Source organism: Panthera tigris, chromosome C1 (genome assembly GCF_018350195.1).
Source record: "Panthera tigris isolate Pti1 chromosome C1, P.tigris_Pti1_mat1.1, whole genome shotgun sequence".
In the NCBI taxonomy this organism is placed as follows: Eukaryota; Metazoa; Chordata; class Mammalia; order Carnivora; family Felidae; genus Panthera; species Panthera tigris.
In genome coordinates, this window is record NC_056667.1 from 11,154,987 (window position 1) to 11,179,188 (window position 24,202).

The 24,202-nt window shown below is 53.5% G+C and overlaps 1 protein-coding gene across 1 annotated transcript; it reads right to left on the reverse strand.

Annotated features, from left to right (window-relative positions):
* Positions 1-3,523: 3,523 nt before the first annotated feature.
* On the reverse strand, positions 3,524-24,088 carry CASP9 (caspase 9). The gene is made up of 9 exons (XM_007083788.3): positions 23,888-24,088; positions 20,167-20,560; positions 18,074-18,108; positions 16,937-17,113; positions 16,413-16,502; positions 15,079-15,226; positions 8,569-8,748; positions 7,851-7,960; positions 3,524-6,594 (listed from the first exon to the last, which is right to left on the reverse strand). Exons 1-9 carry the CDS (start codon positions 24,017-24,019, stop codon positions 6,505-6,507), a joined length of 1,356 nt encoding a protein of 451 aa, XP_007083850.3. The 5' UTR covers positions 24,020-24,088; the 3' UTR covers positions 3,524-6,504.
* Between the last annotated feature and the right edge of the window lie 114 nt (positions 24,089-24,202).

The window sequence follows — 24,202 nt, forward strand, 5'->3', positions numbered from 1 at the left end:
TTGCCCTGCTCGGACTGGCCAGCGCTGACCAAGACCCAGTGGGGCGACATCCTACCCAACAACTATGCCTGCCACATCACGGACCGGAGAAGGCTGCAGGGTAAGTGGGCGCCGGGGGCCCGGGGCTCGGGGTGGGGAGAGGAGGCCAGGTCGCCCCTGTCCAGGCAGGGGCTCTCCCCACATTCACCGCCCCAGGGTGTCTGGAAGAAAGGGCGGCCGCCTTGGGGAGGCAGGACTGCATGGACCGATAAGAAGACTTCTGCCTGGGTTCAAAGCCCAGCTCGTCCACCTTCTAGCTGTGTGACCGAGGGCACGTTACTTAGCCTCTCTCCACACTGCAGTTTCCTCATCTGTAAAATGGGGATTATGAAAGCACCTGCATCACAGGGTAAGAGAAGGGAAGGAGATAATCCATGGGAAGCACTTAGACCAACGCCTGGCACACAGTCGCTGCTGTGTTTGTTGTTGGCATTGCCACTAAGACAGAATGAGGGTTAGAAGAACCACGTGGCATTGGGCAAAGAAGGCCCTTTGGATGGCCCAAGGTCAGAGTCCAAAACAGCATTCACGCTATAACCTCAGGCTTCTGGGGTTCCGCAAAGGTCCCCCAGGTTCTCATGAGATGCTCCACTCCCAACCTCAAAACTTTCCTGTCTCGTGGGACACCTGAGTGTGAGTCTCCTTTGGACATAAACTCCAACAATCAGGGGGTGCCTGGGTGGCTCAGTCGGTTAAGCGTCCGACTTCAGCTCAGGTCATGATCTCACAGCTCACAGGTTCGAGCCCCACGTCAGGCTCTATGCTGACAGCTCAGAGCCTGGAGCCTGCTTCCGATTCTGTGTCTCCCTCTCTCTCTCTCTGCCCCTTCCCCACTCATGCTCTGTCTCTCTCTCGAAAATAAATAAAAACATTTTTAAAAATTTTTGTTTAATAAAAAAAAATTTTTTTTAAGGCATACATACTTGCTATGAGGATTAGCATATTATAAAAAGCCTAGGGGTACCTGGGTGGCTCAGTGGGTTAAGCGTCCGACTTTGGCTCAGGTCATGATCTCACGATTCATGAGTTCAAGCCCCGTGTCGGACTCTGTGCTGACAGCTCAGAGCCTGGAGCCTGTCTCTCTCTCTCTCTCTCTCTCTCTCTCTCTCTCTCTCTGCCCCTCCGTCACTCATGCTCTCTCTCTCAAAAATAAATAAACATTAAAATTTTTTTTCTAAAAAAAAAAAGCTTAATAAAGTTCAAGTGCAGAATTACAATAGCACTAACACCTTGTCATGTGTGGCAGGTTTTTGTGACAATTAAGTGACAGAAGGCATATGAAGTGCTTAGCTGCATTCCAGGCACAGAGAAGGAATAAATGTTGGCTCTTGGTACTCTGGTGTCATCTTGAGCTGTGACCACAAAGGCTGGCGTCAGAGAACAGGACGAGCCAGGATGGAACAACATGAATTCACTGCAAACATGTAAAACGCGGGGCTCTAATGGGCACCCCCTGCCCTCCGTGGCCCCACAGAAGCTCCCAGGTTCCTCCTGACGAACTGTGACCTTCCTCAGCAGGACCCTGCCAGGGGACTAATGGCCAGGGGGAAGTGCGCACCGCGGTCAGCTTCGGGTCTGCCCTCACCCGCAACTACTCAACCACAAGCCCTCCGTCTTCACATGGATCTCCAGCTACATCGACTGGATTAATTCGGTGAGAACCAGACACGCCCCGGGCCTCATGGGCCCTGTCCTGCTCACCTGGCCCCACAAGAGCAATGCCCACTTAGGGCCTGAGAATCCACTCTTTTCTCCTGAGAGCTGGGCAGGAGCCCCCTGGGAACCCCTGCTGGGTCCCCCTCCTTGGGACCCCACAATTTGTGTGAGTGAAAGGCACACAGAGGGTGGCCCTGTCCAGGGAGCTTGAAAACAAAGGATGCTCTTCAGGCATCAAGAGTAGGTTCATTAGGGGCGCCTGGGTGGCTCAGTCAGTTAAGCGTCGGACTTCGGCTCAGGTCATGATCTCACGGTTCATGAGTTCGAGCCCCGCACTGGGCTCTGTGCTGACAGCTCAGAGCCTGGAGTCTGCTTCGGATTCTGTGTTTCCCTCTCTCTCTGCTGCTCGCTCCCCAAAATAAATGAACATTAGAAAAAAAAAAAAAAGAGTAGGTTCATTAGGGGCACCTGGGTGGCTCAGTGAGTTAAGGGTCTAACTCCTGGTTTCAGCTCAAAGCGTGATCTCACGGGTCATGAGATCGAGCCCCTTGTCGGGCTCTGTGCTGTGGAGACTGCAAGGGCAGGTTCCTTAGGATTAGTTACGTATTTTATCTCATTTTTGCGTTTTGCTGTATGTAGGCCCTACCATCCAATGCTATAAACAGATTTATCTGTAAAGCCCCAAACCTGATCATTTGAGACCTCCACAGCCTTGATGATTGGAAATCAGTCCGTCTAAAGGGGCCCCCCCCCCACCTCCTCGTCCCGCAGCTTGCCCTGGACTGAGAGAGTTCAGGATTTTCTCTTTAGACTGGGATAGTCCAGGCAAACAGGACTGAGTGGGTCCCTCGGTTAGTGCGAATGTGTCCTGAGAGCTCCCTCCTGGTGAGCTCAAACCCAGTACCTCATAAGATCCCACACCAGCTCGACTCCCATGTTTTAAACAATGGCCCACGTTTGTTTATAATAAAGACCATAAAAATTATTTAAGAAAAAACACCTGGCCACCTGGCACCAGTCTGGGGCGAACCCATGGACACAATCAGCAACAGGCGTAAGCAGCCGTAAAAGGGAGACATCACAAGAGAGGCTCGCTTGTAAGAGGGACCTGGGGGGGCCTGGGGGAGGGAGGAGGGGCCTGGGGGACCCTGGGGGAGGGAGGAGGAGCTTGAAGGGGTCTAGGGGAGGGAAGAGGGACCTGGGGGGGGGCCTGGGGGAGGGAAGAGGGACCTGGGGGGGCCTGGGGGAGGGAGGAGGGGCCTGGGGGGCCTGGGGGAGGAAGGAGGGGCCTGGGGGCGCTTGGAGAGGGAGGGGGCCCCGGGGGGAGGGAGGAGGAGGCATGGTGTCCAGTGATGGATGCTGGGAGGAAACAGGAGGACTCTATGCTGATTGTGGGTGTTTTTTACCCACCTCCTGGCATTGCCACTGCCTCAACTTACCCTTCTGTAAAATGGACTTGAACCAGACCAGGAGCCAGAACAAGTGGAAGTTGCGTGTGGTTTGCCACAGAGCCCCAAAACAAGAGAAAGCGGGCATGTGATTTCATTATTTTATATGTAATCTGCAGAGAACTGAGTCAAACCAACAGTCTTGTTTTAAAATCAAGTATGGGGGCCTCTGGGTGGCTCCGTCGGTGGAGCGTCCGACTTCAGCTCAGGTCATGATCTTGCAGTTTGTGGGTTCGAGCCCCGCGTCGGGCCCTGTGCTGACCGCTCGGAGCCTGGAGCCCGCTTCGGGTTCTGTGTCTCCCTCTCCCTCTGCCCCTCTCCTGCTCATGCTCTGACTCTCTCTTTCAATAATAAACATTAAAAATTTAAAATCAAGTATGAAACCACAGCCATGAGCATGTGGTCACAGGAGGAAAACTACACTGTCAGACGGGCACCGTGAAAATAAGCAGGTGGCTGCCTCCACGTCTCATTAATATGTGCCAGCCCCGTGTTCATTTGTCTGTCCCCCTGCCTCTCTTCGCCATCGGGTGGTCACAGGCACCGGAGATTCCAGAAAAGTTTGCTGGAGAACCGTGTAAAATCAAGAAGCGAGTGCCCATTAATCCACAGTTTACTGTTTGCTCCCCTGGGGAAAGGCCACGATTCCGTCTGGGCAGAGGGGAACTGGAGTTGAGGTTCTGAGGAGCCACCAGCATCTCAAAGGAGCCTGGCCCCAGGCTGGCTGGCTGCAAGGTTGCTCAGGGCCTTTGCCCAGCCAGATCCTAGGACCCTTTCCAGTCCCGGCTGCTGTGCGAGTCACCGTGCAGATGGTCCGGGCAGCACCTCGGGGACCCAGCTGCCGGGGACAATTGTCCTTTTTGCCCCAGCATTGGCTGTTCCCAGGCGCAGACACAGGCACAACAGAGCAGGCCACGGCCGAAAGCGTGGCCAGATGTCGGAGGGGATCAACGGGGAAGGCCAGCCTCGTGAGGCAGCTGGGCAGAGGCCCTGGGCTTGTGGGACAGCAGCCAGGACAGGCACATATGCTAACGGGCTCCAGGACTGGCAGAGCCCAGCAGCCAGCTGTCCCCGGGTGGAGGCCCCCCCAGCAGCTGCAGAAAGGCGGGGGCAGCCTCGCAGTGGTCCCAGCCCCAGGGGGGAGGGGGGCCGTGCATGTGCGGCTTGGAGCCCCACACTGCGCTTGGGGACACCTGCCCACGCAAACCCAGACAGGTGACGAGCCGAAGTCAGGAGGCTGCCAACGAAAAGCGCGAGCAGGGAGGTGGCAGGAGACAGGTGGCCAAGGGCATTCATCCTTTCAACAAATGTTCGCTGAACGGCGACAACACGTGCGTCTTCGTACCCACGATTTTTAGTTTTACTTTAGAAGGCAATACATATACTCCTTGTAAAACTATTAGAAGAATCTAGGAGCGTATCGAGTCAAAAAGCGAAGTCCCCCTCATTTTACTTCTCCGGTTCCACCTTGCAGAGGTAATCATTGTTAACAGCACGGTGTATGGCCTTCTGGACTTTATTTATGTGCATACATCACACGTCCATATGGGTACATTCATATACCATGGCTTCTAACCGAAAATAGCATTTTATGCTTCCTACTGTTCTGCAACTGGGTGTTTTTCACTCGGCACTGTGTCACAGTTTACGTGTCAGCACATACATCCGGGCCATTCTTTTGGACAGCTAAATAATATTCCCTATTATGAATAGAAGGAGTGACACTTTCACCCACTCCCTATTCTCTCTCCCACCGCTGCAGCGAACATCCTGGGACACACATTCTTGCACACTGGTCTGCGTATCTGTGCTGGAGAGCTGGCCCCAGCAGCGTCACTGGACGATGGAGATGGGGCAGTAAAACGTTTCATAGACACTGCTACCCAGCCTCTGAAAACACGCCATGGGGGTGGCCTTGCAAACAGCGCTAGTTGTTAAACTTTTGAGGCTCTCGATCCCTTTGAGAGACAAATGAAATCTCAGCACCTGTCCCTCTACACATTCGGCGTATGATTTTCAGGAGTTCATAGGCCCCGCTGCTCAGAAGTCCAAACAGAACTCCGGGCTAAGACCCCCCCACCCCCACCCCTTTATAGGAAGTCCCCGCCAGGTCAGTGAAAAGCTGTGATAACATCTTTTCGTCCTGAACACGATTCGGGCGGGCGCCTCGGGCAAGGACCACCTGATTCGCATGAGGGGCGAGTACAGAGCCTGGAAGCAGGGAGCAGGCAGAGGGCCAAGCGCTGCTTGGCTCTGTCGGGTTAATTGGATTGTTTCCTTGTACCATCCCGCAGGTGACCACACATAACTAACCGCCAGAAGCCCCCGGGACTATTTCACACTTGGAAAGGTCACAGGCGGGGGAAATAATAACCAAGTGACAACTGCGTGAATCACATCTTGGTGAGTCTTAGCAAACAATCCTCCAGTCCAAGGCCCTAAAAGCTCCAAATTGGCCAGGGTCAGGATCGCATACAAGACCTCAGGGGTGGGGCCGTATCTATGCTCCCCTTGACTCAGTGACCTAACTTCCCTGAGGACACGGCTCCCAGACCTGTCATCCTTCCCTGGGATGGGGTGGGGTTCACATAAAGTAAGAGACGGGGAAATGTTCCCAGAAAAGCAAAAATCCCCTTTATAAGGAAAAACAAAGAGTTGGAGCAAAATGAGGGGGGAAATAAGGGGGAAAAAGTGTCCATATGCCCCTAAGATTTTTTTAATACTAGAATATAAGAAACATTGATCATTTTTAAAATCTCATTGAGGATTTGCAGACTCCAGCTTTTCAGACTAGTAGCCCCAAACTTGTTGATTTAAGAGAGATGATTTGTTTGTAACCAAAGTTTCTTGTAGATCAGTGGTTCTCAAGGGGTGTCCCACCAGGGGACATCTGGCAATGTCTGGAGACATTTTGGGTTGTCACGACGCAGGGGGAGGTGCTCCTGGCACCTAGAGGGTAGAGGCCAGGGATGCTGCTAAACGTCCCACCGTGCACGGGACGCGCCCCCCCCCCCCAACATCTGGCCCCAAATGTCAATCAGACTGAGGTTAAAAAGCCTTACTCTACAGAAAACACAGGGGTCATAGGCCACAGCCACTAGCCGGAGAACAGGCCACTGGTAAGAGTCCTGGGTGTCCTTGATTTTCTTCTGCTCCGCTTCCTGTGTCGCCAGTCATCCGTCTCCAATTTGGAAGCTGCTAAGAGCCTGTCTGCCGCTGGTGGGGAAAGAGCAGACCCACGACAGGCCACAAACCCCTTCGAAGAGTGACAGCTGTCGTCGTAGCAAAGACCGGACCTCCACTGCCGCTGGGCCTGGAGCAGGAAGGTTTTGGGGCAAAGGGTGCAGGGGCCCCGGCCTCATTACATTTTAAAGTAAAGTTTTTTCCGGAGGAAATTGAAACAACCAGGAATCTGCTTGTAAAACCCTTTCTGCGAAACAGCATTAGCGACCTGTGAAAACAGGAGCACAGGGGAGTCCGTGAGCTCTCTCGATGGAAGGAAGGGTTCCAGAGAAGGAGGAAGGGGGATGTCCACTGAACCAGCCCTGTAACAGCTCTGGCTTGTCCTCCGGGTTTGGGAGTCTGTTTCTGTTTGTTCGTTTGTTTTGTTTTTTTAGATTCCACACATGAGTGAAAGCATACGGTATTTGTCTTTCTCTGTCTGACTTATTTCACTTTGCCTAATACTCTCTGGCTGCGCCCATGTTGTCGCAAATGGCAAGATCCCATTCTTGTTTACAGCCGAGTAATATTCCACCGTATATAGACATCACATCTCCTTTATCCATACATCTGTCAGTGAACACTTAGCTTGCTTCTGTATCTTGGCTGTTGTAAATAATGCTACAGGGGACGGGGGTGGGGGATGGGCGAAATAGGTGAAGGGGAGTAAGGGGAATAAACTTCCAGTTACGAAACACGTCGGGGCGATGAAAAGTGCAGCATAGGGAGGGAATATAGTCTAGACTATCGTAATAACTTTGTATGGCGACAGATGGCGACTAGACTTATTGCAGTGAGCATAGCACAATGAACAGAATTGTCAAATCGCTACCCGAAACTAATGTAACATGACTACATATGTCAACTACACTTCGATAAATACATACATACAAAAATATATAAATAAAACCCTAAAACCTACTTTAAAAACCAGCTCTAGGGGGCGCCTGGGGGGCTCAGTCGGTTGAGCGTCTGACTTCGGCTCAGGTCGTGACCTTGGAGTTTGTGAGTTCGAGCCCCGCGTCGGGCTCTGCGCTGACAGCTCGGAGCCTGGAGCCTGCTTCGGATTCTGGGTCTCCCTCTCTCCCTGCCCCTCCCCCACTCATGCTCTGTCTCTCTCACTCTCAAAAATGAAAATATGTTTAAAGAAATGTAAAAGACGAGAAGACTACACAGTGGGGCATGCCTCACGACCCGCCCTCAGGAACGCCACTCAGCTCTGGCCACTGAGCTGCCTTGGCACGGAGGGCTGCCTCTGCCAGCGGGGGTCCCAGTATCAGCCTGGGACCTCAGAGGAGCCAGGGGAGGCAGCCCTCCGAGTAATGGGCAAGTGTCACTGTCACGGTTACAGTTAACGGCAACACCAGCCCTCACAGCAAGCCAACCTCCGGTTTGGGCCTGGGGCCCCGCCCGCCCCACCTGAGGAGGACACGCTGCCCCTCCCAGAAGCCTCCCCTCTCTCTCCCAGAGGACGGCAACGCTCACCCTGAGCAGGAGGGTCTGCAGGTCCTCAGAGCGAGCCCACTGCTCGAAAACACCATCCAAGGTCTCCACGTACCAGGAGCCGCTCTTGGTGTCCCTCCAGGAAACAAAACCTTCAGAAGCAGAGAGGCGGAACTTTATCGGAGAGCCGCTAAGAGCCCCCCACACCCCGACTGGGGCCACCTGTGGACTTGGACCCATTCACACATCCACACATCTCTGCGCCCCGTCCTGTTCACGACCTTCTTGCGCGGTCGTGAGGCCACCACCGCCTTGGGACTTTGGTTCTGGTTCCCGCCTTCCCAGCAAGGGAACCGAGGCTCCGAGAAGTCAAGTGACTCACCCAAGGGCTAAGAGAGGAAGGACACTAATGCCCGTCACGCCTGCTACGTGCCAGGCACTGCGCTCGGGGATGTGCTAGCCACCTTGCTAATCCCCGCGACGACCCCTGACGTACGACTGCTCTTCCCATTTTAAAGATGAGAATCCTGAGGCGGGGCCAGGACACGGGTGAGGCAAGTGAGGCACACAAACCCAAGAGCACAGGCCTCCTTGAATTCTGCATCCTAGCTGAGGCTCAGAGAGGCGAAGTGACTTGCTCGGGGTCCCGCAGATGGCAAGACTCAGGGCCAAGTCACCCCCAGGTCGCTCCTTAACAACACCGCTGCTTCTAGGGCTGACAGGGGGACCCGCCGGCAGGGAGGACACCTGATGTGCTCACCTGGGAAGGTGGAGTAGGACACAAAGATGTCACTGGGTGTGGGCAAGCTAGACACGGCGTCCGGCTGGTCAAAGGTGACTGGGCCTTCCTGGAACGGGACAGCGTCTGGCTCGGAGTCACTGCCAGGGGTCCTGTCTTCAGGGGACGTGGAGGCCACCTCAACCCCATGGTCTTTCCGCTCTGCAGGAAGCAAAAACGGACAGCACTCGTCACTGAAACACCGACCAGAGCCCCTGCTCCTTGCTTCTTGGCGACACCCGGCCCGCCCCAGCCCGAGACTGCCTGATTCCCTCCGGAGCCAGGGTTCCAGCGCTGAGCGAGAAACAGAAACCGAAGCTTTACTTTTTACTGTGACAAAAGTTTTGCACACCCATTAGGCAGAAATTGGGACGGGGGTGCAGAGATTTCTTTTCTAAAGCTGTAGAAACAAGGGGCGCCTGGGTGGCTCAGTCAGTTGTGTCCGACTGCGGCTCAGGTCATGATCTCATGGTTTGTGGGTTCGAGCCCCGCGTCGGGCTCTATGCTGACAGCTCGGAGCCTGGAGCCCACTTCAGATTGTGTCTCCCTCTTTCTGCCCCTCTCCCACTCACTCCCTGTCTCTCTGTCTCTCAAAAATAAATAACTACTAAAAACAAAAGCCGTAAAAGCAACTTAAGAGGTACACACCCAAGAGAACTAAAAACAGAAGTTCAAACAAATCCTGGCACAGCGAAGTTCACAGCAGCATCATTCACAACAGGCAACAGGTGGGGACACCCCAAGTGTCCGCTGACAGATGAACGGATACACAGAAGGTGGCACAGACAGCCAGTGGAATTTCACCCAGGCTTAAAGAGGGATAAAGTGCTGATACCTAGGGCCATGCGGGTAGACACGAAAAACACGCGGAGTGAAAGAACCAGATGCGAGAAGCCACGTATCTGGCTCCGTTCATGTGAAAGACCCAGAAGGGGCAAATCCGTGGAGAAGAAAGCAGGTGAGCGGTTGCCCGGGATTGAGAGGAGGCAGGAAGGGGGAGTGAGCCCTGAGGGGTATGAGGTTTCAGTCTGGGGTGACGAGAAAGTTCTGGAATCAGGGAATGGTGATCGTTGCACACTTGTGAACGTACTCCCAGCCGCTGAATTGTATACACTTGAAAATGGCTACAGTGGTCGACCTCACGTCATTAAAAAAACAATTTGCTTTATTCAGCCTTGAAAGGGGGGGTTGCCTCAGCCCCCGGAAGGGCTCCAGAAACCCTTCCCTAAGGAACCCTCCGGGCCACTCTGCCCTCTGCTTTTACAGAAGCTCCTTTTAGCTGCTTTCTGTCTGGAGTAGCACACTGCACCCTGCAGGGAGCTCTCCCTCCGGGGAGCTTGTCCCCGGAGAACCTCCTGCCATGTCGCCATCCCGATGGCTCTGTGATGGGAGCCGTGCGTGGCCCGAGTCCTGCCCTGACCCCTGGTTTCCAGGTCTGCTGCTGTGGGGGGGGGGGGGGGGGGGGGGGGGGAATTAGGATTTTCAAATGGAAAAGACAGAAAATACGGCTAAGGAAATCATCCAGGATCTTGCAAGCCTGACACAGCTACCCCCATTTCTGCCTCTTAACCTTTGGGTTGTGGCCCACAGGCACATTGTCCCGGGAGCATTTCTTCACATCTCCACAGTCCCCATCACAGCTAGTTCAAATGGCTTTATCATGGTCTGTTTCAGTGATACGCCCTCACTGATCCTCACTTAATGTTGGCTATTTTGATGATATCCAGCTTTTGGCTCATGTGGCCACAGGTGTCTTTACATAGAGGATTTTTATCATTATTATTATTATTTTAACGTTTAGTTTTGAGACAGAGAGAGAGAGAAGAGTACAAGCAGGGGAGGGGCAGAGAGAGAGAGAGACACAGCATCTGAAGCAGGCTCCAGGCTCTGAGCTGTGAGCACAGAGCCCGATGCGGGACTCGAACCCACGGACCGCGAGATCATGACCTGAACCCAAGTTGGATGCTTAACCAACTGAGCCACCCAGGCACCCTGTTTTATGTAGAGCGTTTTGACTTCACTTGAATTATTTCCTTAGGGAACTACTGGGTCAGAAGGTATAAACATGGCCAAAATCTCACGACCTATGATTTGATGCCTTCTTTGATTCCCTAAAAGAAGATAGCTTAGTAGGCGCAAATGATAAGAGCAGAATAAAATAGAGAAGACGTAAAACTTCAAGGGCAGAAGAAGAGTACATTTGGGATCCAGAAATGCATGTTGTAAGGTCCCGCGTGCTTGCTAGAGGTGGCCCGTGTGTTTGGCTTTGTGCTTTCCAGCAGCCGAGGCAAGATTGCACAAGGTCGAATTGCTCACAAGATCCACCTTACTTGGCATTCGTAAGACAGAAGCCAAGAATGGCAATTTTTCTCCGCTCGGTTGTCTGAAAGGGAGGGAACACTGTCGTATGACGGACTGTTTCCTCAACTCTATCCCTGTCCACCCCCAAAAAGCAAAGAGACGAGTTCGATGTCAGTTTTTTAAACCTAAGTCTCAATGTAAATTGAGGGCATAGATGTTTCTGTTTGGGCATTCAGCTCCCCAGAAAGCAGGACCCCGTCTTCTTCTTTTGTGTCTTCTTCGGTTTCTGTGTGGGTGCTCTGTACCCCAGGGGTAGTCTGTGCGTGCGTGTGTGTGTGTGTGTGTCACAAACCATGATTTTATTTTTTTAATTTTTAAAAAACGTTTATTTATTTTTGAGAGAGAGAGAAAGAGGCAGAGAGAAAGGGAGACAGAGAATCCCAAGCGCGGGGTTCGAACTCATGAACCGCGAGATCATGACCTGAGCCAGACTCAAGAGTCGGACGCTTAACCAACTAAGCCACCCAGGCGCCCCACAAACCGTGATTTTAAAGAAGGCTTTGTAGGGGCACCCGGCTGGCTCAGTCGGCTCCCTCGGCAGGGGGCAGAGACAGGGCAAGGATGATTCTGGCAACCCCATAATGATAGCCCCAACATCTATGGGCCTCTCACTCCATACACCTGACTCGGGAACTTGGTAATCTGTTTTTGTTCTCACAGCTAACCTTCAGGGGCTGGGATTCTACCCGGGTGTCTGGAAGTGACTTGCAGTGGAACAGGGGCAGGGACGTGAGATATGGGTGGCAGGAAAGGCTGGGGCACTGCTGTGGGGGAAGCCTGGCTTAAGCAGGCAGAGGTGGGCAGAGGGACGACCTGGGGAAGCAGGCAGAGGTGGGCAGAGGGACGACCTGGGGAAGCCGGAGAAGACACGGTGGGCTCCGAAAGGGGAATCTGGGAGAGACAGGAATCTCCATTCCCGCGTCCTCCTCATGCGACAGACAAACCTGATGCGAAAGCCTCGCCCCCGGGGTTATCTGTCTCACATACGGTTTGTTCTCAGACAGACTCGCAAATCCAAACCCCTCCGTAAGGCAGACTGACTTCCCCAGAAGAATGAACACACAGCAGGATTTATCAGCATATAAAACCCACAACCACCACGGCAGCACGCTGTTCCTCCTTCTGCCTTCTCGGAGTGATTTCTAGAAGTCTAAAGAGGGGTTGCCCCAAAATGAACAGCTCGGGCTAACAGAGGCCGCTCAGCTTCGGCCAAGCGCATCACGCTAGATGCCGAATCGCGCTATCTACTCACTGACATTCCACACCCGCGCTACTCACTTGGAGGCAGGGATCTCTGCTCCAGGGTAGGCACCCCTACCTCTTACCGGTGGGGGGCACGACACGTCAAAGGATTTGAAAACTGTTTTAAGTTGTAACGACAGTGGATGTTACCAAAGCAACACAACAGTCACCGAAACCCAGGGCAGACGTTCAGATGGCCGTAAACAAGAGGCCACCCTGCAGAACACGGGTGCAGACTGCAGACCCGGCAGCATTTCTGTTCTCAGCACCGTGCCGCCCCCGTGTGGCCACAGCGTTACCCACAAGGTCAATAGCGGGCCGGGGGGCTGAGCAGGGCTCAGAATTCCAAAGGCAGAATCGTGATCACTGCATTGCAGCTTTGAAATCTTGCTCCTCCCACTAAGGTGGGTGTTTTGTGGTGGAGGGAGTCTCCATTATTTAAAATTTTGCTTATGTGATTTTTATATGGTTCTGTTTCAAATCGAATAATTAGGAGGCACATAAGATGCAACCATCCTGTGAGCTCTGTGGCAGGTCTGGGGGGACCAGAGGGGCCTGGCCTTGGCCTCGAAGAGCCGACCAGGGGATGAGGCCATCTCAATACAAGGAGAAAGCGCTGTGACAAGGGAAGGACAGGGGCTGCGTGAGCACAGAGACTAACCCTGACTCTGTGCAAGGGAGGGGGTGTATAGGGAAGACTTCCCGGACACAGAGACAATAAGCTGTAACTAGAAGAATGGATGATTAAGAGTAGGCCAGGAGGGGTGCCTGGCCAGCTCAGTTGGTGGGGCACAGGCCTCTTGATCTCAGGGTTGTGAGTTCGAGCCCCACGTTGGGCACAGAGATTATTTAAAAGTAAAATCCTTAAAAAAAAAAAAAAAAGAGGGGCACCTGGGTGACTCATAAGCGTCTGACTTCGGCTCAGGTCACGATCTCTCAGTTCGTGAGTTCGAGCCCGGCCTCGGGCTCTGTGCTGACAGCTTGGAGCCTGGAGCCGGCTTCGGATGCTGCGTCTCCCTCTCTCCCTGCCCTGCCCCCGCTCACGCTCTGTCTCTCTCAAAAATAAACACATTAAAAAAAAATTTTTTTTTTTAAAGAGTAGGCCAGGAGGGCAGGCAGAGGGATGGCACAGGGAGGGCTGAGGAGCAAGCCAGAGCCTGGGAGGGCTGAACGGCGCTGGGGTGGGACACGGCGTGCCAGGCTGGGGGACGAAAAGTGGCCCGGGCCAGATCCCCGCGGACCTTGTGGGCCTGCTGAGGAGTCCAGAGAGTGACACAGGAAAGACCCTCTGTGCTGCCGAGAATGGGCGATGAGGGGGCACTGAGCCAGAAGACCAGCTAACCATGACTTTCCAGAAAGTAGGTGTCCCAGCTCACCCTTCGTCCACAGTTCCCTTGCCTGTTTCATCTTTTATTCTATTCACACAGGAAAGGACCACTCGCTTCAGAGTGAACAACATCACTGGGCGACACATTCTGGGTCGTAAAACAACGACGAGCTAGGATTTCTACAACTCCGAGAGCGGCAGCCTTTCCACCTTCCCATTACCAGCACTCTCAGGTAACCGTGCTGGGCTCAGGGGGCTCTTAGGTGACACGGGGTGCTCTGGGGTTAGGGGAGGGGGAGAGTCCAGGTTTGCAGTGATGCAAATGAGCCAGGCACTGCGTTCAGTGCCACACATGCACCAACTCGTGCGCTAAATATTTCACGGGGACGCTAGGACGTGGGTCCTGTGATCATCCCTACTTGCCAAGACTTCTAGAGATTAGCTGGCCTCTGTTTGTGCAGGAACGAAGTAGCCACCAAGATCGAACCTGGGGTTCTCAGTCACCCATGGCCGAGTTACGGGCATGGGTCACGACAGTGACTTGATACAGTTCCAGTCACATTATAAATTCCAGGGGACAGAGACCCTGTGTAGCTTGTACCTCGAACACCGAACACACAGCCTGGTGTATACAGCAGATACTCAGTACACACGTATCAGATGAATCACATGACCAGAGCCTGCTCACCTAGACGAGCCACATCCCCTCACATCACCCCTGCCAACGTGGAACAGTAGGGGACAGATGGACGCGTTCAGAAGGTTATGCTACAGGAACAGGTCGCTGGTGTGAATGGCGCCCCCTTTGGGCCGGCTGGATAGCTCCGTGGAACAACAACGCAGAGGGGGCTGGGGGACAAGGAACTGGCGTGTCTTTCAGACATCCTTGCCCTTGAAGAGCCCTGGGCCAAGGGAACGCCCTGGGACAGGATGCCCAGTGTCCCCCACCTCTGCCATCATGTCCCATCATTCAGGACACACAATATTCTCTCTTCCTTCCTTTTTTTTTTTTTTTTTTTTCACTTTATAAGAAAACCAGGTAATGGTGACGTCGGACTTAGGTTTAAAGTCAGGGCATATGGCAAAATCGCAAAGGATCCAAACGATCCTTAAAAATTACTGACATCTCCAGTACTTGGGCCTTTGGCAATTCTAATAATTGGTTTCGCTCCGGCCTCCCTTCCTCTGGGCCAGTGGAAAGAGGGTCTAGCTGAGGGAGGTTGGGAGAATGATAAGGAAAATGAAAGGGCTTTTTTTTTTTCTCTGTCCCCTGCTTTGTTACTACTGAGTCTCCGGAGTTGAAGCTGCCAGAGCTGAATGAGGCCCTGAGGCTACCGCACGGTGACACGGTAGAGGCTCTAACCTCTACAGGCTGGACACAGCTGGGGCCTACTCTAACCGGAGGGAGATACTGCAGTGTGGACAAAGGGACCATGTCTGGGACCCTCTGACTGCCTGGACACACCCCCTTGGGCATCAGGAGGGGCTGGACGGAGGAGGAGGCAGGGGGGCGGCTCCTTCCCCACTAGAGTCACCTGCAGGGAGACTGAGGACCTGCTTACCGCCACCACAGGCCTGGATAAAGAAGAGCTTGGGCTTCCCTCCCAAGCTGGGGCAGCCGGATCCATTGAAGATGTTCACAATTTTCTCGATGGACACAGGACAGCCATCTGTGCCATAAACAGCCCCTGGGAACTGGCGGTGGCTGGCCTAGAAGACCAAGAATCCTGGTTACAAAACCAAGAAGTTGGAGGAGGAATCCAACCACTGTCCAGAGGCTGTATGGGGGTCAAGCATTTAGAAGGCCCCAGCCAGGGGCACAAGGCTGATTTAGACAGAGGTTCGTTCTGGAAGGGCCCTGGTCAGCATCTATTCGAAGGGTCTCAGACTCCCATGGCTAAAGCAGCCTAATGGGAGAGTGCCAGCCAGCTTCTTCTAGATCAGTGGTTCTCAAAGTGTGGTCCCTGGACCAGAGGCATCAGCATCACTTGGGAACCTGTAAGACCTGCTGATTCCTGGGCTCCCCCCTAGATCTAAATCAGGAACCCTGGTGGTGGGGACCAGCAATGTGGTCTTTCAGGAGCTTCTGATGCAGGTAAGCATTGAGAGCTACTGCTCTAGGCCAGTTCTTCTCAAACTTTATGTGGACGGGACCTTGTCAACGCACAGGCTCTCCGTGAAAAGGTGTGTGGCAAGGCCTGAGAGTCTCAATTTTCCATGATTTCCTGGTGAGGCCTATGCTGCCGGTCCAGGGGTCACACCACGAATGAAAAGGGGCAGCCCCTGCCCAGCTGTAGGCCAGAGTTTTGCTCTGTGAGGATGTGGCCTAGTAAGGCCCGACCACTGTGGTTTTTCAAGAGAAGCTGGAAATCCTGATTTTTGTGCGACAGTTGCCAGTTTGGAAAACACTGTGAAACCCCCACAGGGGACGACAGGCCTCCCGCTTGGAGCTTCTGACCTGTGCCAACGCTCAGCTGTAAAGATGAGGAAGTTGAGGCCCAGGAAGCGGGAGGTGCTGGGCCACGACGATGACCCAGCACATTAGCGGCCAAGCCCAGAGGGCGTCCCAGTGTCCTGACACCCAGCCCACAGCAAAGGGCCTGGGACAATGCAAGACGGAGGCAGGAGCTGCGAGCCCCTGTGTGCAGTGCCCGACTCTGAACAAAATCCAGGCTAGGAGCTCTGTGAGCAGAATTCGTCTCCTCCCTGCCTCTCCCAGATGGCTTCTCCCAGGAGGGGCATCCATTTCCTCAGAGGGCCGGATGGCTCCCAGGAAAACAACAGGAGATAGACAGGGCCCCACGGCTCTGCCCACAAAGCCCAGGGTGTCTTGGACACAGGAAGGGACGGGGCTCCTTCATGGCCTCTCAGCGCAGCGTCTCCGGGCAGCTCGTACCTGACAGCCGTGAGAGAGGATGACCACCACGCAGCAGTCCAGAGCACCGTGGTCCCGCCGCGCCAGCTCCACCAACGCCTGGACCATTTGCTACAAGACAAGGTCACAGATGAGCCAGGCCATTGACGGATCAGGTCCCCATCCTGGGCCCTCCCGGGCAGAGCACTTTCCCTGCTCCCAGGGCCAATACTGCAGTAAGGACAGTCCTAACAGCCACAGTAGCCACCGTTCTTGGGGACAAGGTGCCGTGCTTGGGTGCTGTTCACGATGCCCCTAGGAGGTGAGTACCGTGCCTGCTGTCTAGACAAGGAGACTAAAACTCCGGAGTCACGCGGCAGGGAGCGGGAGTCCACAACCCAGGTCTCTCTGAGCCTGCAGCTCGAACTGGTACCCACTGAGCCATGCTGCCTCTCCCGGGGCTACAGTCCTAAGGGCGGGTGTCGGGGAGTCGCTTGCTTTCGGGTCTCTCCCAGGACCCTTGTCCCAGCCCACCCCCCGTCCCTGACCACAGGCAGTGACCGGACCTTGGCCGTCTGGTCGTGCTTCACCTCCACCACGAAATGCAGCAAGGAGAAACGTCGCTGCAACTTCTCACAGTCGATATTGGAGCCGGTACGGGTCTGGAGCCTCGACTCGAGGCAGAAGTTCATGTTGTTGATGATGAGGCAGTGGCCACAGGGGTCCGCGTTCAGGACATACGCCTGCCCAAGCACAGGGACCCACGTCAACCGGGGTCTCGCTGCACTCCCCAGGAGCGAAGGCGAGCCCCAGGTTTGCACTCATGCGGTGGACGGTCTGGAGACGTGGGACAGAAAGTGGGGTCTGCCCTCTCTCTGACCGAGTAGCAGCAGGCCTACACCCGGCATTCCGGGGCAGAAGCAAACGGACGGCAAACCAGATGGGCGTGAGCACGAACGGTACGACACGCAAACAGCCAGCTCGGGAGAGAAGACCAGTTCCCACGGCAGCACTCAGCTGGGAAACTCAACCCCCAGAGCCGTTCGCCCCCAAAGGACCGGACAGATTGTCCCGTCCGAGGAGCACCTAAGAACCATGGGGGGGCGGGGGTAGCGCTCTGTCGACAGACTTGTGCCCAGATCCACCCTCAGAGTATGGATGCCATTTCCCGGCCAGACTCCCCTTCTCCCTTGGAATCCTCCCTCATCGCAGCCTGTTCTTTTTGTCACAGTACTTAAGATTTAGATTTAGACTTAGGCTTAGACTCAGACTCAAATTTAGATTTAGATTCAGATTTAGATATTTCTTTGTGCAAGCAGCCTCTGCTAGGCCGATGGCTCCACAAGGGCTAGAAACACAAGGGGTCCGCTCCCAGGTATCCCGGCATGAAGCCCAGGACTGGCACGCAGGGGTCAAGCCAACAAATGCTGTCAACAAGAGGGAGTGACTCAGTCCCACGGCCAGTTGTGAGGCCCGCCTCACGTGAGGTCTGACCCCCTGACTTCACAGAGGAGCAAAGAGCCGGTAGGGTTGGACAGCCTGCTCCAGGAAGAGCTATGCCAGGGCCAGGGAGCTACGGGGGGGCCTGGGGCCCTCTCTCCAGCTGGGGCTCCTGACCCACCGGCAGAGGGAAGGGCCTGGGAAGTGCAGAGCAGACGAGCCCAAGGCCAACATAGCTGGCCCCAAATCACATAAAGACTCACCAAATCAGCATTTCGCTTCGAAATTTCCTGAGCACCTGGAGAGAGAGAAAAGGAGAGAAAACGTGAATGTCTGGCCCAGCAGGAGCAGGGCAAGGGACTTTGAAAACAGAAGGGCAAGAACTCGGGAAGCCTCCGGCACTGCTGGTGGGAGTCTAGGGGCACAGCCACCTTGCAGAACTGCTTAGAAATTTCCAATGACGTTAAACACACACCTACCCTCTGACCATCAATTCCATTTCCGGGTATATGCCCAAGAGAAAGGAGCGCAATGGGGCATAAAAAGAGCCAGCCGTGGAGGATCACTGAAGCCTTATTCTTCATGCCCAGAATTAGAAACAACCTAAAATGTTCATCAACAAGTTGACAGATAAGCAATTTATGATAAAAGCCATGCAAGGCAACACTCCACAGACTGAAAAGAAAGCAGGTACTGACACGTGCATTGCCACGGACAGCCACGAAACATTAGGCCAGGGGAAAGAAGCCAGAAGAGTGTATGTGGTGTGATTCCATCTATACGAAATTCTAAACCAGAAAGGCATGAGGGAAGCTCCAGGACAGTGGACACTTCCTGTCTGTGGAATCCATGGAGCCCAGCACCCAGAAAGTCCTCGGGAAAGATTGGCAGAATGATTAAACGAGTAACGGTGGCAATGTTTCCTTCGGTGTCAAAGGAGTTTTCATTTCAATTAGCAAGAAGTCCAATGACCCCCAGCCTCTATGGTAGTTAGGACTTCTTTTCTTTCTTAAAGAGAACTGGGTGGTTATCGCAGAGCTGCAATGCTGAGTTGAGTTGCACTGGAATCTATTCTCATGATCCAACAATATGGTGCCATTCATTGTTCACAGAGGGCCTGGACCCCTTACGGGGAACTATCCTCTTATGAGTTTAAAAAGCCATGCCAGAAGAGCATTCACATCCCATTTTTAATTATAAACGGTTTTAGGGGAACCTGGGTGGCTCAGTCAGTTAAGCGTCCGACTCTTGGTTTCAGCTCGGGTCATGATCTCACAGTTTGTGAGTTCAAGCCCCACGTCAGGCTCTGTGCTGACAGTGCGGAGCCTGCTTGGGATTCTCTCTCCCTTTCTCTCTGCCCCTTCCCTGCACGCACTCTCTCTCTCAACATAAACTTTAATTAAACAAACAAACAAAAAGGAAATGGTTTTATCTTCCTGAAGAACCCTACAGTTCACAGCCTTAAATCTGAAACTATTGCTCATTTCCAAAATCTCACTGCACCCCCAAAAATACAACTATCATCCACGACTGAAAAATGCGTTCATTCCCCAAATCAGTAGTATCCATCCACAAAGTGAGAGAGGGACATCAACAAAATGGCAGAATAAGAGTTTTCTACTGCCTTCCCCAACAAACAACACCAATTTTGACATCATCCATAACTGAGACCACCTTTGTCGAACTCTGGGAATCCAGCAGAGAAGTTCCGAAACACTGCTGGTGCAAAAAAAAATCCGAGATCGGACACACTGAAGAGGTTAGTCAGCAAGGAGTTGGCTCCTCCTTCAAATGCAAAGCCAACACATGACTTCAAGAAACACGAGAAATCAAGGAAACAGGACCCCGCCAAAGGAGCACATTAATTTCCCAGTAACTGACCCCAAAGAAATAGTAATCTGCAATGTGCCTGACAATTCAAAATCACTGTTTCAAGGAAGCTCAGTAAGCTACAAGAGTACACAGAAAGCCAACGTAACAAAAGCAGGAAAACAATACATGACCAAAACAAGAAGTTTAAAAGATAGAAACCACACAAAAAGAACCAAATAGAAATACGGGAGCTGAAGGATGCACTGAATGAATTAAAAGGAATGCAACAGACACCATCAACATCAGATTCGATCACGCACAAGAAAGAATCTGTGAAGTAGAAGACAACTCATTTGAAATTACCCACTCAGAGAGCAAAGAGAAAAGAACAAAAAAGAGTGAAGAAAGCCTACATGAATGATGGGTTATCATGAAAAGAAACAATCTATGCTTTATTGTAGTCCCAGAAGAAGGAAGAGAGGGAGAAAGGGGTAGCAGGCATATAGAGTTCCAACTGCATACCGACCGTGGTCTTGGTACTCACAGATATCACTGAATGGTCCAGAACCAATGTCCACTGGCCTAGGCACCTCTGGTCTGAGAACCTCTGGCCGCAGCTTGGCTGGCCACAGCTCCTCGGGCCCCAACACCACTGGAGTGAGTTTTTCCGGAGTCGGCTTTAAAGGATACTGCCTCCTTCTGAGCTCCTCTGGTTTGAGGCCCATTGGTCCAACCACCACAGGCATGAGGTCCAGGGGTCTGACGGCCTGTGGATTCTGCTTTTCTGCTTGCCGACCCATTCTCAGCAATGAAGCCAGCGCATCCTGGCCTGTGTCCTCTAAGCAGGAGATGAACAGAGGAAGGGCCTGACTCCCTCGGGTCTCTAGATCTATGACAAGCTGCCTGACCTGATCGCTCCGAGACCCTGAGCCCGCATGCTGTTTGGAAAAAAAGACACGGCACTATTAGCCACACGATTTCCTGGGACTCTCACCATGTCCCCCCCGGCCCCCAACACTTCCCATCTGGTATAAGTCTGACCAGTCAGGCACGAGGGCAAAAACTGAGCCTGTAGTTACATGGAGTGTTTGCCACCGGCCCGCCTTTGCTTATCTATTCATTCCGCATTTTGGAGGCATCTCCCATGAGCCCAGCGCTGTGCTAAGTGGTGAAAATACAGCAGCGAACATTCTCAGTCCTCAAGAAGCAGACATCTGGGCGCGGAATGCAAACAGACACATCAACAGTGGCACACCAAGGAGAGAAGTGCCAGCAGGAGGGTCCAGGGCCATCCAACTTAGCCTTGGGAAGCCAGGGAGTCCTCCAGGAGGGGATGTCTTCACGGAGACCCCAGGGAACGTTAGGAAGTGAATCGCGGATTCAGAGAAACGAAACGTAAGCTGGAGTGGGAAACAGCAGCGAGGGGGAGGCCTCTGTGCGGTGTGCCGAAACAGCCGGGAGAAGCCGCTGAGGACCTTTACGAGTGACAGAGTCAGAGCTGCCTCTGAGAAAAATCATCCTGGAGGCAGGGTAGACGGTGGAAGGGGGTGAGCCACAGCCAGGTCGGGTGGTGGCAAAGACAGTGTAGCAGGAATGGAGAGAAATAAGTGGACAGACCAGAAAAGTACGGAAGGAGAGGCGCGCCTGGGTGGCTCAGTCGGTTGAGCGTCCGACTTCAGCTCAGGTCATGATCTCACAGTTCGTGGGTTCGAGCCCCGCGTCGGGCTCTGTGCTGACAGCTCGGAGCCTGGAGCCTGCTTCAGATTCTGTGTCTCCCTCTCTCTCCGGCCCTCCCCCATTCATGCTCTGTCTCTCTCTGTCTCAAAAATAAATAAACGTTAAAAAAATGTTTTAAAGAAAAAAATATTTCTTAATTGAAAATTATATGAGGGGCGCCTGGGTGGCTCAGTCGGTTGAGCGTCTGACTTCAGCTCAGGTCATGATCTCGCGGTTCGTGGGTTCGAGCCCCGCGTCGGGCTCTGTGCTGACAGCTCGGAGCCTGGAGCCTGCTTCGGATTCTGTGTCTCCCTCGCTCTCTGCCCCTCCCCCATTCTCTCTCTCTCTCTCTCAGAAATAAATAAACATTAAAAAAAAAAACTTTTTTTAATAAGGAAGGAGAATGCACGGGATTTGGGCATCAATTGGGCGGACCGTGACGATGCAGAAAAGGTCGAGGTTTACGGGTGTCGGGATGGTGGGGCTGGTCACCAACACAGGGAAAAGGAGGAAGAAGCTATTCGTCAGCTCGCTGTCCTTTGAGACCCACTCTGGCCAAGTTCCTCACAGGGGTAAGACGTCACCCTCTCCTCAAATATCCTAGAGCAGCACTGTCCAAGGGAACTTCCTGTGATGATAGAAATGTCCTTCATCTGCTCTGTCCAAACGCATGAGTCCCATGTGGCTCCTGAGTACTTGGGTCCTACAGCTGGGGAACTGAATTTGCTATTTTTTTCAATGTTTTTTAATATTTATTTTTGAGAGAGAGAGACAGAATGTGAGTGGGGGAGGAGCAGAGAGAGAGAGGGCGACACAGAATCTGAAGCAGGCTCCAAGCTGTCAGCACAGAGCCCGAAGCGGGGCTCGAACTCACAAACTGCGAGCTCATGACCTGAGCCGAAGATGGATGCCTAACTGACTTAGCCACCCAGGTGCCCTGCAAGTGTTCTATTTTACTTAACATTAATTACTTCAGACTTACACTTAAATAGCCTCGGGTGGCTAATGGCTGCTAAGTTGAACGCCACAGATCTGTAATGTCACTGCAAAGATAATCCTCACTACCAAAACAGCTACATGCCTTTCAGCATTTCCGGAACACTCACAGTAAGACAGACCCCGTGTTAAATGCATCATTTCATCTAGTCCCCCCCTCAGTAACCTTACGGGGTTAAATTACAATTCTCCTCACTTTACAGATGAGGGAAACTGAGTCTCAGCAAGGCATTGCGACTAATATGTACCAAAACCAGGATGAGGACCCAGATCCATGCGGCTCAGCCAAACCAGGGGTGGCAAATGGCAGCCTCTCGTTCATGTGACAGTACTTCGAAAACCTGAATCTGTTGCTAACATCTAGAATCAGGGAATTTGACATCAAAATCAGGACTTGCAACTTCTTTTTACGTAACGTGAGAGATCTGGAAACACGGAGCCAGCATTCTGGAATGGCCAGACTGAGCTGGAGCTGGGGGGCCACCCACCGCGGTGCCCATCTCTTGGGCCTCTGTGGGCATCTGAATTTGCAACCCCTGTGAATGTATCTGAAGGCAAGGAAATGGTCTCAAACCATTTCCACTATTCAGTTCAGGTCACACAGCAGATTCTCATGAGACTTCTTCTAATACTAATATTCACTGCTAATTTTTCATACGACACTTATCCTATTAAAGACTTCCTCACTAGGTCAGGCCAAGCTCCTGGATGATGCAGAAAATGGACAGTCTGCAAGCAGCCCATAGGGCACTGGCCAGAGGCCCCAGAAAGCAGCACACACCCACTGCCCCTCCTGGTAGGAAATACCTCGTGGAACCTCCTTACCTCACAGGCCTGTGGCGAGGGTCAAATAACACAAAGACATGAAACTGCTTTTAAAGAGAACCTCACATGTTCACTTTATTATTTTCTTCATTCCCTGCATCAGCACCACCACCACCCCCCCCTTTTCTAAAACCCCTTAGGAAACATAAACTCAGCACAGGAGGGGCTGGCCAAAGAGGACAGGGCACAGCCAGCTAAGCCCTCACTCTGGGCCTGACGCAATTGTGTTCCACACCCACTATCTCATGTAGCTCTCACAATACTACTGTTGTCCCATTTCACAGCCCAGAAAACTGAGGCTCACAGTGGATCAACGACTTAGCCAGGGACACAGAACCAGGCAGTGTGACACCCCAGCTGGGCGCCCTGAACCTTCTTGCCAGCAGGTAAGACACAGGCCTCCATCCCGGCCAGAAGCACAGGGCTCCAGCAGCCAACGGTGCACGCTGGTGGTGCTGGCCGTGGAATCGCTCTAGCAAGCCCTGGAAGAGGTGTTGGGTATTGCACGGTTCGGCTGGGCGATCTAGTGCGCTCAACGCCGTGAGGGAAAAGGGGGTTCCCACATGATGATTCCCCAAAGGGGATGGGTACCGGGGGCACAGGCGGGGAGGGGAAGGCGGGCGCTCGGCCTTTAAGACATGCTGTGCCTTCAGCAACCCTCTCGGCGCGGCCTCGCTGACCCCAGCCGGGACGTGAAGTCTGCGGGCGGCGCTGGAAGCGGGGCGCACCTGGATGTCCTCGATCATCGCGGGCGTGAAGAGCTGGCGGGTCAGCAGAGCGTCCCAGAGCGAGGCCACCTGCAGCTCGCCGACCAGCCGCACCCGGCACCGCCGCAGGAGCCGCCGGTCAGCCTCGTCCATGGCGGCCCGACGGCTGGGACCCGGGCGGCCTCGGTCCGCTTCCGGGCCTCGGCCGCGGCGCCCCGCCCGCCGCCCAGGACCCGCCCCGGCACCGGTCGCCGCGACGCGCTCCGCCCCTGCATCGCCCCTCGCCCCCCGGGCCCGCCCCAGGCCACCCACGACACCACTTCCGCCTTGCGACTC